At 47.0% G+C, this 13,941-nt stretch overlaps 1 protein-coding gene across 2 annotated transcripts in view; it reads right to left on the reverse strand.

Moving 5' to 3' along the window:
• TNC (tenascin C) overlaps window positions 1–8,468 on the reverse strand; it is an 82,674-nt gene extending 74,206 nt beyond the window's left edge. For both annotated transcript variants that reach the window (XM_084821088.1, XM_084821087.1), the window contains exons 1-2: window positions 8,006–8,468; window positions 2,042–3,634 (exon numbers count right to left, since the gene is read on the reverse strand). In XM_084821088.1, the coding sequence (XP_084677214.1) occupies window positions 2,042–3,634; window positions 8,006–8,468 (2,056 nt within the window). The remainder of the gene's footprint in view (window positions 1–2,041; window positions 3,635–8,005) is intronic.
• Window positions 8,469–13,941: the final 5,473 nt, after the last annotated feature.

Here is a 13,941-nt window from a genome sequence, read left to right on the forward strand (position 1 = left end):
ATATCAGCCTGCCCACACTTTAAGATCAGAAAGAGAGGTCCTTCTCACTTGCCCACCTGTGAGAGCAGTCAGGTGGGTGAACACACATGAGAGGGCCTTCTCTGCAGTGACCCCACATCTTTGGAACATGCTGCCTTTGGATGTCCACCATGCTCTGTCATTGCAGACTTTTAAGAAGGCCTTGAAAACGTATTATTTTACCTTGGCCTTCTATTGATATGACTGCTACTGTTGCTGTTGCTACTGTTAACATAATTGTCAGTTTTATTGTTGGCTTTTATTGTTATTTTTATTGTTTTTATGTGTTTTATCACTTTTAATATTGTAACTGTTTTTATGTATTTTATTGTTGCAGGTGGGAATCATGCCTGTTCTTTGCCACTGATGCAATGGAATTGTATATGTAGGGAGTCTGGGTTTTGTTGTTGCTTTTATTGTAATGGAGCATTCAAAATTGGCACCCCCACCTGCTATGCAACATAGTACAGTCTAAAAAGGACTATGCCAGATTTCTGTAATTATTTTTAGGCTGCCTTTAAGGAAGATGATTTTGCTGAGCCCATTGCTCAGTTCCAACTTCCTTCTTGCCCCAGCCAGCTGCCGATAAGAAGCTGTATGTGCAGAGCAGCATGCTATGGTCCATGGGGTCACGAAGAGTCAGGCATGACTTAATGACTGAACAACAACAACAACAACCATGTCTATCAGTTGAAACAAACAAGAAGGAGAAGAAGAAGAAGAAGAAGAAGAAGAAGAAGAAGAAGAAGAAGAAGAAGAAGAAGAAGAAGACATGTTGTGGCTAGGGTGGCCAGATGCAAGAATGGACAGGTCTCCTGTTCCTTTGTGTAGAAGAGGGATTTTTAGCAAATGCATCTTCCATGACAAGCTAGACCTGCTGAAATTCATGAAGGTGCAGGAGCCCCTGTTCTCTTTTGCATCTACCCATCCTACTTGTGGCACCTTAACAATAAATAGTTTCTGCCACAGGAAATCTGCTAGTCCTTAAGTAGGACTGCATTCTTTTCTGCAAGAGTTGAGGTTAGTATTTTAGAATTTAGATGGAGTATATTTAACCCTTGTGTTCTGAAGCCCATGGGAAATATAGGAGATTAAAGAGGATGGAGGTAGCATTATCTGTGGAAGAGGGCATTTGATTTGGTAGGGTGTGTGTGTGTGTGTGTGTGTGTGTGTGTGTGTGAGAGAGAGAGAGAGAGAGAGTTTGATGTATTTGCTGTTGCTCACCCCATGGCTATGGGTATGGGATAGGGACTTCAACCATATATAAAATTATTGGTTAAAAATGTAACAGGAGAAGGGATTGTATGTCTCAAGAATTGAAAGCGTTATGGGGATCTGTAGGGGACCATCTTGAATTTTCTATGGATTTTGAAGGAGATTAATATGATTCAATAGAGCTGTTTTGGACACAAGAAACAACATTGCTCATGTATACAATGGCTACTGAACTTATATAATTCACTGCTGGAAGATGTAATGGCCATGAGCTGAGATGGCTTTAGGAATTATTAAGGAGCTTCATAGAGCACTTATCTATCAATGCGTAAGAGCCACCATAAATAAATTGAACCTCCATGTTCAGAGGTATAACTTTGAATGCAGGTGCTAGGAACAAGGGATGGCCATCACTTATGAGATTGCTGAGGTACCTGGTTGGTCACTATGAGATTCCAGATGTGCCTGGCTGATCATCACCACCTGCCATCCCCCACCCAGCCACCCGAATGCCCCTGGAATGACACTATGTCACATAAAGAATGGCTGATTTATGGTCTGATCCAATGGGATGGTCATGCCCCATGATGGTTTTCCTATAGGAATGTACATGGGGACAGGGGGCAAAGTATGTCTACATGTGTAGAAACACAACCAAATCTCTACTATGCCACCTTCACATGTGTTTTAGAAGCCACAACCCACTTTGTGCACAAACGGATACATAAATTATGGGCATGGCACTTATGCCACATCTTGTGTCAAGGTTGACCATTTTCATGCTGGCCAATGTGTCAGCTGCACTTACTATCTGAGCAGTCATCGCCTACATAGCCTTCTTCACAGACACATCTCCCATTGACACAGAGACCAAGATCATTGCAGTTGTTAGGACAGGAAGGTTTGCTGCAGTCGGGCCCCTGGTATCCCTCATCGCACACGCACACGCCATCGACGCATTGCCCTCGGTTGCTGCACTCTTTGGGACATTGGCGTTGGCTGCAGTCCACCCCAGTGAAGCCCTCATCACAGGCACATTGCCCATTGATGCAACGGCCTCGGTCACTGCAGTTGTTCACACAGGCCAGTTCCTGGCAGTCGACGCCCACAAAGCCTTCATTGCACACGCACTGGCCATTGACACATTGCCCGCGGTTGTGGCAGTCACTGGGGCAGGTCCGTTCAGCACAGTCTTCGCCCATGTAGCCCTCATCGCACATGCACTGGCCGTGGATGCAGAGTCCGTGGCCATTGCAGTCGCTGGGACACCGCAGCTCACCACAGTCGACCCCAGTGAAGGCCTCATCACACACGCACTTGCCGTCGATACAGCGTCCACGGCTGTGGCAGTCATTGGGGCATCTCAGCTCGCCGCAGTCCTCACCCACAAAGCCCTCGTCGCACACGCACTGCCCGTTGACACACCGCCCTCGGTTGTGGCAGTCGTTGGGGCATTTTAGATCTCTGCAGCCTGGGCCCATGAAGCCCTCATCACACTCGCACTGCCCGTCAACACAACGGCCCCGGTTGCTGCAGTCGCTGGGGCACCGCAGCTCACTGCAGTCCTCTCCCATGAAGCCCTCATCACACACACACTGGCCGTCAACACAACGGCCACGTTTGTGGCAGTCGTTGGGGCACCTCACTTCTCCACAGTCGATGCCCAAGAAACCTTCACCGCACACACACTGCCCGTCGATGCAACGGCCACGTTTGTGGCAGTCGTTGGGGCACCTCCGATTGCCACAGTCGTCCCCTGTGAAGCCTTCATAACAGAGACATGCCCCATTGTCGCAGCGGCCATTGTTGTGGCAATTGCTGGGACAGGCCACCTCGCCGCAGTCTTCCCCGGTGAAGCTGCTTTCGCAATAGCAGGTCCCGTTGACACAGCGGCCTCGGTCATAGCAGTCATTGGGGCAAATCAGCTCACTACAGTCTTCGCCGGTGTAACCTTCATCACACACGCACTCCTCTTCCATGCACCGCCCCCGGTTATTGCAGTTGTTGAGGCACAGGGGCTGGCTACAGTCTGCCCCGCCAAAGCCGTCCTCACAGATGCATTGTCCGTTCACACACTTTCCGTGTTGGCTGCACGGCACCAGGCAGACCTCCTGGCTGCAGTCCTCTCCAGCATATCCATCAAAGCACACGCACTGCCCGTCGACGCATTTGCCTTGGTCATTGCAGTCCCCTGGACATGTCAGTTGTCCGCAGTCATCCCCAGTGTAACCTTCATCGCAAATGCACTTGCCATTGATGCACTGGCCCCTACCGTTGCAATTCCAGGGACATTCTGCTTCAGAGCAGTTGGGTCCTTTCCAGCCAGGTTCACAGATGCAGCCACAGATGTCATTGCTGTAGTTTCCCCGCCCACTGCAGTATGGCGTGGCATCAACGCGACCTATACCAGTGAAACAAGAAAGCATGTTATCCCCAATGATGGCAATAAAAAGGGGGTAAGGGGATATAGGGACCAAGGGATCTCCCCTGTTCTGTTCTTTTATGGTTCCTGTGGATCCCTCTGCTATGCAGAGTGTTCCTTCTGAATTCTGGTTTAAACTTGGACAATTACTAAAATTAAATCCTGAAATTGAATTAACCAGAACTTGACATAGCTTTATTTATTTATTTCATTTATTTATTTCATTTCTATCCCACTTTTCTTCCATTGTGGAACTCAAGGTGGCTACATGTGGTTCCCAGGTGGTCTCGCTTCCAAGCACTGACCAGACCCAGACCTGCTTATCTTCAGCAAGGTGGCTGCCTCATGTGCCTTCAGACCACATTTTGGGTTCAATTGAATCATTGTCCTCTGTGGCATTACTGCTGCCTACACTTGCAATGATTATATATGGAGGTGAGGGGAGAGGGAGGGCAGATAGAAAACAATCATGGTGCAATGGTAGGCCTGATTGCCCAGGATTCTTTTTGTGCAGTGTGTTACTCATGGGGTTATGTGCTCCTGGGCTCTGAGCTTAGGACTTGCCCAAAGTCATCAGAGGAGATATAGTAGTGTAGAGTCTAAGAGATTGAGCTCTCCAGATTCTCCAGATGTCCCTGATTTGAATCTTCTGTCTTACTAGGTGGCCTTAGGCAAGCTACTCTTTCTCAGCCTCAACCATCATTTTCAATATATTATGGGAAAACAAAGTTCCGTAAGTTCACTCACCCACTGCGCATCAGCCCTTCCTCCTGCCTCACATGATCAGCACAGACTGCCCTTTCCTAATAATCTTTTGCAAGAGGTGGTGGCAACAGTGAGAAGCAGTGAAAGCCCAACACAGCGGAAAGACAACATATGCTCTTTCTTCCAAGGATAGCACAGGAGAGGAAAGGGCTTCTTGACTTCATCTTACCAGTCAGCTGTTATCTCTGAAGGACTACCTGATCCTTCAGAGAATCAGTACAAACTCGCTTTCATCCCGAGATCATGTGGTGAATTATCCTGTCTACTGAGGTTAAGTGAGTGGTCACCAGAGGGAGATTGCAGGGTGCTAACTCTGATGTTTTTGGAGTATCAGCGGAAGACCCTTTTTTATTGGACTGGTCCTTTTGCTGTAATTTTCTATACATGTGCTGATTCTGCCATTTATTACAAGTATTTTTAAGCCACTCTTGAATTGGAAAACCTCAAGCCCAGGTATGCATCATTAATTACCATCAGCAGGCCTGATGCCTCAGGAAGGCCAACACCAGCCTCCCCCCCCCACACACAAACATATACAACTCCCCAGGCACACCATTTGAGGTGAGTCATAAAAAAAAATACCAGTCACATTGGTGAGAGATTATTATTATTTGGGGGGAGACTGCTAATGGGACTTGTTATTGATTTTGTTTTCAAATGTTGAATGTTTTATGCATTTTGTGTTCTGGATGTGTTGGGAGGCTCTTTGACAAATATTTGGAAATATGGGATATCTATTATTAAAGAGACTAAATAGATGAAATAAATACATCCTGTACCCATTATCCGCCAGCAACCTTTCTCTACTGCACTTCCTCTTCTTCCCCTTTTTTGCTGAACTAATACAGACTGAAAGCCCTCTAGGCCCTGGCAAGTCAATGCTATACTCTATAGCAGAACCAATGTTTTTCTGAAGATATTATTCTGAGGGGGGGAAATCATGAGATTTTTATTTTTCAAACAGAGAGAAGGCCACTTTACAGAATTTTCTCCCAGTATTCTCCACCATTGTATGGTGGCTGCCACCCACCCGGCCATACAACCACAATGTCCCAGGATTGTCTGTGGCATTGTGGAAGATACAAAATGGTGGCCAAGAATAAGATGCCAAAAGAGCTTCAGCTATTGGGCAGTATAAACACAAAAGACATAAATACGATAAATAAACACAGTTGTTAATGCTGTCACTTGCAAGCAAAAACAACACTAACCTTAGGAGGACAGAAGAAGAAGAAGAAGAAGAAGAAGAAGAAGAAGAAGAAGAAGAAGAAGAAGAAGAAGAAGAAGAAGCAGCAGCTATGCTACTGCCACTGCTCATGCTGAGCTGCCTGCCTCACCCCTGAGAAGCTGCTGGAGAATTTCTGCTCCCCCGGAGACATTTGGCTTTAGGCAGATGCCAAATAATGCCTGACTGTAGGCATCTAGCTAATGCCCTAGCTGATACTGAGCACATATTTTAAAAGCACTTTACTTACCATCTGGGAATCATTCCATACTTCAGTTATGGCACATCTCCACCACATCTTTCCATACTTCCCATCCTGACCACATCTTTCCCCACCACATTGGGCTGCATTAATAGAAGCATAGCTTCCAAATCCCGGGAAGTACTAGTTCCCCTTTACTCAGCACTAGTTAGGCCTCATCTGAATACTGTGTCCAGTTCTGGGCACCACATTTTAAGAAGGATGCAGACAAACTGGAGAGGGTTCAGAGGAGGGCAACAAAGATGATCAGGGGACTGGAAACAAAGTCCTATTGAAGAGAGACTGGAAGAACTGGGCATGTTTAGCCTTGGGAAGAGAAGACTGAGGGGAGATAGGACAGCGCTCTTCAAGTACTTGAAAGGTTATCCCAGAGAGGAAGGCCAGGATCTCTTCTCGATCATCCCAGAGTGCAGAACATGGAATAATGGGCTCAAGTGACAGGAAGCCAGATTCTGGCTGAACATCAGGAAAAACTTCCTGAGTGTTAGAGCAATACGACAATGGAACCAATTCCCTGGGGAGGTGGTGGGCTCTCCCACACTGGAGGCATTCAAGATGAGGCTGGACAGCCATCTGTCAGGGATGCTCTGACTTGGATTCCTGCATTGAGCAGGGGGTTGGACTCGATAGCCTTGTAGGCCCCTTCCAACCCTACTATTCTATGTTTCTATGATCCCACCACATCTTTCCATACTTTTTGCCACAACTTTCTATACTTCAGCTATGGCACATCCCCACCACATCTTTCCATACTCCACATCCTTGCCACATCTTTCCCCACCACACCTTCCATTACTTTATGGCACATCTTTCCATACTTCAGCTATAGCACATCCCCATCATTTGTCACATACATTTCCCCTGCTTCAAATGTCAATAGGAACGTAAGGATGTTCCCTAGCATTGATCTGGATATCCCGCAGGGCCAGCCCTACCATTAGGCAGAGCGAGGCAGTTGATTTGGAGTGTCAAGAAAGAGCAGAAAGATGTTGCAGTGGAGAGTGGTCCTTTTCAGGATACTCCATTCCATTCCCCCTTCCTCCTGGTTTTCTGTCATCCCCAACCTCACCCCACCCGACAGCAGTGAGGCATGGGATGCCAACTGAGCATGCTCAATACTCACTAGGTTGAGTTGTGGGAGGTTCTCATGAGAGTGGTCACCAGAGATCTCCTGACAGACATTGCCTCTGATGCCTTTTTTTTTACCAACTTTTTTTTTTTTTTGGTACTTCTGCAAACCTTAAGGTATCTCCAGGTCTGCTGATACATCCCTCTTGTGCATGAGGTGGTGCTGTTTCTGCTTCATGAGAACCAGCACTCCAACGACTGCGATTGCTATTAGCATATATGATGATGGAATGAGATGAAATGGTTAACCACCCCCAGAATAAATCACATCATGCCAGTACTTTTCCAGCTGCGCTGGCTGCCAGTCCAAGTCCGGGCCCAATTCAAAGTGCTGGTATTAACATTCAAAGCCCTAAATGGGCTTTGAATCCAAGGGATCACCTCCTTCCATATGTACCTGCCTGGACCCTAAGTTCATCTTCAGGGGCCCTTCTCCGGGAGCCCCTGCCAAAGAAAGTGAGGCGGGTGGCTACCAGGAAGAGGGTCTTTCCTGCTGTGGCCCCCTGGCTGTGGAATGGGTTCCCTAGAAAGGTTCACCTGGCATCTACATTGTACTCCTTTCGGCGCCAGGTGAAGACCTTTTTATCTTCTCAGCATTTTAGCATTATTGCCTTTTAACTTTGCTGCTTTACATTTGTATTTTAAATCTTTGCATTGCTGCTAGGTTTTATTCCGGTTGTCCTTTTATATTGTAGTTTTACGCTTTCATCATTGTGATTGTTTAATGTTGTACTTTGGGGGTTTATTTTTGGGAACTGTCCAGAGAGCTTCAGCTATTGGGTGGCATTAGAAATGAAATGAATGAACGAATAACAGCTCAGAGAAGAGAAGAGAACAAAACTGTTCTGGCCCTGAGCTTCCTATGTAACCATGATTTTGGCTCAGGAATCAGGACATTTTGCTGTCTGAAGCCGAGCACCAAAAGTTAACCCACCCTCCTTTCACCATCTCCATTGTCTCTCTACCATACCTTCCACTGTTTGTCCACTGGGGCAGCACCCAGCTCCACTGGCACACTGATCTCTTAGAGAAGATACCAGTCCCTCCAGTTCCTCAAGCCTGCTTAATAATTCCTTGATGTCAGGGGCCGCCGCACAGCCACACGCACGCCGTGGGATGTTTATCCTGTGCGTGAAGACGATCTGGTTTTCCTCGTTCAACATGTGCTCCTGATAGTGTTTGCTGGGCTCAATCTGAGATTTGAGTTCAGAGTCGCCACTTGCTGGGTCCAAGTCCACAGAACAAAGGGAACCCCCGGGGACATTAATGTTGTAGACGTGGTTAAAGACCACAGGCTGGTTGTCCTCTGGCAATGTGACATTGAGCCCTGCCTCTCTCTTTTGCCGAATAATCCTCTTGATGAGTCCACCGTGAACATGTTGATGGAGCAAAGAGATGGCAATCAAGGCCAGCGCCCATGTAGGGAGGCCCATGTTTGAGGTTGAGATCCTTCGGGACGCTCTTTTTGCTTGATGTATGCAGAATTCAAAGGAAAATGAAAAGACCCCTCTCCGATCCAACGGTGCTGTTCAGTTCTCCCCACTCCTGATTGTCCTGCAACAGTTAAAATTACATGGAACATGTGAGATCCCTATGAAACCAATACCATGGCAGTGTGGTGACCTCCAGGAAGATGTCAGCTGTGAATGAGGAAGCTATCAGTTTGCCGCTGAATAAGACCATCAAGGGCATAATGAAGTAGAAGGGGAGAGACCTTAAATATGCTGCACTTAAGCCATTTAGATTTTAGGGGGCATTGCTAGAAGCTCCAACTGAACCAGGGAAGTGATGATATTATTATTATTATTATTATTATTATTATTATTATTGCTGTTTATTAAATTTATAACCCACCTATATAGAAATACTTTAGGTGGTGCACAAAGTTAAAAAAAAAAATTGAACAAAAACCCAACAATAAAAACAACACAACATAGAAACTGATGACATATATGTTTGCTTAGAACCGTTTCCCCAACCTGGTGCCCTTCAGACATTTTGGACTAAAATTCCCAGCATTTCTGAGCTTAGGTCATGCTACCTAAGGATGATGGGAGATGAAGTCCAAAACATCTGTAGAGCACGGGGTTGGTGAAAGCTGGCTTAGAAGCTGGGGGAACTGGTGGGGTATGGTCATGAGAGCGGGTGTGAACTAGAGCTGTGTACAAAAGGCCTCTTAAAATTCTCCAGCCTATTTCACCTAGAGAAATTGGGGAAATAGTTTCACTGGCATTCCCCAGGGGGAGCAGAAATTCTTAAACAGTTTCTCACAGGTAGAGCTCACCATTGGCAGGGGCTGTAGCACAGCTTCTTTCTCCTTTCCTATGGGTTATTTGCAGGGGGGGGGGAGTGCTCTACCGTAGCAAGTGAAAATAACAGCAACTGCATCAGCAGTCTGGCCCTCATTCTATATCCTTCACAATGTCCCATACTTAGCATTGTTCTGGGGCATTTCATTTGTGGGGAAGAAAGGGAAGGCGGCCACCATGTGAAATTACTTGAAGTGTGGGAAGCCAAGGAGGCTGCAGGCTGCCAGAGGGATGATTGTGCAATGAAAGACAGGACACTTGCACTCACTCCTCAGCCACCTCATAAGTAACGTAAGGGCAAGAACCCCAAACCCAACCCATGAGAATTTCTCTGAAATTTCTTCTCCTTTGAATTTCTTTTAAAAAGCAATTTCTTTTCTATCAAATGGAATGAGAACGGTCAAAAAAAATGTGGGAGAAATCTTTGGCACGGTGCTACTATGAACGCTGCTACATTCCAGGTGTCAATTCACAGGGACTTGGACCGTGTTTGTAATGGAGTATGGATTTCTGAACTAGAGAGTTTGGAATACCAAACTCCCCCAATTCCCAGCTTGACCCACTGCGCTCCTATAAAGAAGTTGCAGGCATGGGGGATTTCCACACCAGCCTAAAATCCTGCATTTAAAACAGGGCTTTCCACTTCTGTTTTAAATGAAGGCTCACAACTGATTCCCTTTACACGCTCTTCCTTCTCTGCAGATGGCTGTTCCCATAGTGTTATGTTTCCATGTAGGGATGTACGAAACTCATTTACCTTTCCATGGAATCTTTCACGGTCGGGGGGGATAGAGGGGAGGCGATCTGGTCCTCCCTCCTGGAGTCCTCGACAGCCGGCTCTGCTCTGTGGCCAGGCTGCGGAGCAGACGGCCAGGGCCGTCTGCGGATGGATTTCCGGCTGCAGATGGGCTGCTGCAGACGCAAATGGCGGCTGCCATAGCGGCCACCATTTGCGTCCAGCCAGGCAGCTGTGATATACATAAATATTTACACAGGCTAGAATGGCGAAAAATAAAGGAACGCAAATAGCGCCCACTACGCTATCTGTGTTCCTTTTTTTTTTTTTTTGCCGTTTTATCTTACGTAAATATTTATGTAAGATAAATAGGTGAAAAATAGGGAACGCAAATGGTGGCTGCTGTAGCCGCCGCCATTTGCGTACACTGGGGTTTTTTTGGGGGGGGGTAGCCGTGATAGGCTACGTAAATTCTTACATAGCCTATCACGGCTGCAAGGATGGCAATGGCGGCAGCAGCAGCCCGGCCGCGGCCGGCCAGGGGACCAGCTGCCGGAGCCGCCACTGTCGCGGGAGCTGCCGCCACCACTGCATCTGCCCCACGTAAGTGCTGTCCCGGGGGGATTCCACGGTGGGGGCAGGGGGCAGGAGACTGTTCCGCCACGGATTCCGGGGGGCCATTCCACCATGGATTCTTTAGAATTCAGCCTCACTGGAATCCATGGCGGAATTCTCTGCCATCCCTATTTCCATGAAGAGGCATTCCACATGATCTAGGTTCAGGGATACTTGCTGAACCTGGGTTCCTGCCCCTTTCCCTCCCCTTGCACATTATTGGTGGACAGGGACTGATATGCGGAAATCCCCCCATCGCTCTCCCCCAGCCCCTCCTCCCTCTTCCATGCTTTCGGCCAGTCCCTGCCACTCAGCCCCTCTGCTGCCCCCCTTGCCATTCTGCCACTCTTTTTTGAACAGGCAGGCTGAAAATGGCGAGGAGCCAAAATGGCGCAGGAGCAGGAAGGCTGAACGCCCATCAGACCTTCGTCACCACCTTCGACATCATGACCACACCCCCAACAACCACACTCAGTGCTTCATTCATGCTAGGGGAGAAATACACGGGGAGGACATGGAGCTCCATTTGCGCATATCTGGAAAAAACACCCCATTTTTTTCCATTTGAGGATAACACGGGATAGGTGGGAAGAAATAGTGGAATAATGACTGGACAACGACGACATCATGTAATGGACCCACACAATTCAGTGAGTGAGCAACCATGAGTGCACAATAAACTTGAGGTGTAGAGATCCCCTTGGTCTCTGGCATTGCTGGTTTAAAAAGTCTCATATACCAGGGCTGGGGATAACAGTCAACTCCGGATATCTCAGAGAGCTGCTGACAGAAGGGGGTTGGGTAGGCCTTTAGACAGGGGAGGAATTCTAACTCAATGCCCCCCCTCCACAGATGTGATGACGCCACCACCTATCCATCCACCATAATAATCCAGATCAGTACAATGTTCCACAAGCACAAAAAAAGAACTAGAAACATGTGTGGGGAGCTAAAAACTCCAGGACACAACCTCACCCAGGGACAAGCCTGCAACGTGCATCTATGTCCCATATCATCTAGGAATTAAGCATTTGTAAAATGCCCCCACTGGAAGAATCCTGTTCAGAGGAAGATCTGGAGTTCCCAGAGACAGCATTAAGGAGCTGCCCATGCCAGAAGACCAGGAGGAGCTTGGGCCCTCGGGGGAGATAGCCAGAGTGTCGGCCACTGGTACAATGTACTTATTTGCATGATATGGCGAAACGATGTCTGAAAATAAAAACTCTTCAGTATGACATTTATTTATTTGTTTGTTTGTTAAATTTCTTAACTGCCCATCTGGCCAGTCACCTGGCCATTCTGGGCGATGCACAATGCAACAGTTCAAAACAATAAAATTCCACATTAAAACATCGCATTTCTAAAAATACCCTCACCCACCCCAAATGCCTGCCTGAACAACCATGTTTTTAAGGCATGGCGGAAGCTCATTAAAGAGGGGGCATGGCGGAGTTCCCTAGGGAGGGAGTTCCACAGAGTGGGGGCCACCACAGAGAAGGCCCTCCCCCTCGTCCTCATCAGCCTAGCTGTCCTGGCTGATGGGACAGACAGAAGGCCATCCGAGGCTGATCTTGTTGAGTGGCCTGTCTGGTGTTGCTGGAGGCACTCCTTGAGATACGCTGGGCCGGAACCATATAGGGTTTTAAAGGTCAAAACCAACACCTTGAATTTGGCCTGGAAAGCAACTGGTAGCCAGTGCAACTCCTTCAGCACTGGAGTGATGTGATCACGCCGGCGGCTGCCTTTAATCAGGCGAGCTGCCACATTCTGCACCAGCTGACATAGGATAAGGCGCTGGCCTCTTGTAATGCCAATTTCCAAATAGCTCTGGTTTCCTTTACATAATAAAACACAGAGCTCCAAAAGCAGAGCAGATTAATTCTACTGGGGCCAGCGAGGCAAGAAAGAGGCCAGTGTCTGTTCCACAATGACTTAAGTATGATGAAAGAGCCATTTTGCCAGACAGGGGGCTCCTTCACATGGAGCTTTTATCCTGCAGTTGAGATGGCTCCTTCACGGAAGTTTGCGGGCTCTTTACGTGACACTGTGTCTCCTGCACTAAATGCCCTTTGTTTTGCTTTTAAATAGATCGAAGATAATCAGCTATCAAATTGCCCTGTTGTGTTTCGTTTCAGCTTCCTCCGTGAAAAGAGTTAAAGCGGCAAGAAGAGGAGTGAGAGCAATGGAAGATAATGGAAGACTCAAATACGGGGAGGAGAGGGGAAGGGGGAAAAGGAGTGTGCATAAAAGGAGTCAGTTGTGATCCTGCATTTAAAAAGGAAGCAGAAGAAAGCCCCATTTTAAATTTATTTCTACAGATTTTAGGCTGTAGAAATGCCCAGGTGAGCTATTTTTACATTTTAGCTTCCCGAAGGAAGAAGAACAGCAGCTTTTACATCCATATAACTGCAAAAGTTGGGTGTTTTGTTTTTAAAAGAACAGAGTATTCCTTATACCAGGGCACTGTTTATTGACATCTGTCCTTTCACCAGCCACATGAAGGCCTCACCCTGTTAACTACAGCCTCCTGGATAGTCAAGAACAGGGATGAATTTGAACTCTTCACAAAAGGGTAAGGCTGGAGTGTCTGTTTCTGAAATAGCCATTGGAATGGACGTTCTCTTAACTGGCGAGGAATAATACCTTATGTTAATAGTGTAGCGTGTAGCTGAGCTTGATAGTTTTCTTTATTTGAGTGTAACTGCATGCAGCCCTGATTTGGATTGGGACCAGTACATACTGAGGGGCATATTGAGTGCATACTACCCATTTCCCCCTGAAATTCCACCCTGGGGCGGGGTGGGGGGTAAACAAGGGAGAAAATGTCAATTGACTTCAATTTTACCCCCCCCTCGAGTTTGGGGGGGGGAGTTCATGCAGGGGGAAGATGTAATCCTCCCCCTCCCAGTGTGTGCTGGTCCTGATCCAATCAGCTGTGCACAGTTACACTAAAGTAAAGAAAACTATCAGGCAACTAGTATAACATGTCGCTCACCCCTAAGATAATCCATTTGATATGCTGTTTACCCAAAGCCAAGGAAGAGTCCCAAAACCACCAGTATATTGTCAAAGATGACTCAAGACTTTCATAAACATTTACAGATTCTACCTTGCTTATACCTCCAGAAGGTGCTTCACGTTGTTGTTAAGAAACAACAGATGTTGCTGTTGTTGTTAATATTATTATTATTAGTTAAACATAGCTAGTCATTAGTCCAGAGATATGGGCTACATAGATAGGCTTTG

Source organism: Heloderma suspectum, chromosome 14 (genome assembly GCF_057233095.1).
Source record: "Heloderma suspectum isolate Gila_16-S chromosome 14, 16-S_ref, whole genome shotgun sequence".
NCBI classification, from domain to species: Eukaryota; Metazoa; Chordata; class Lepidosauria; order Squamata; family Helodermatidae; genus Heloderma; species Heloderma suspectum.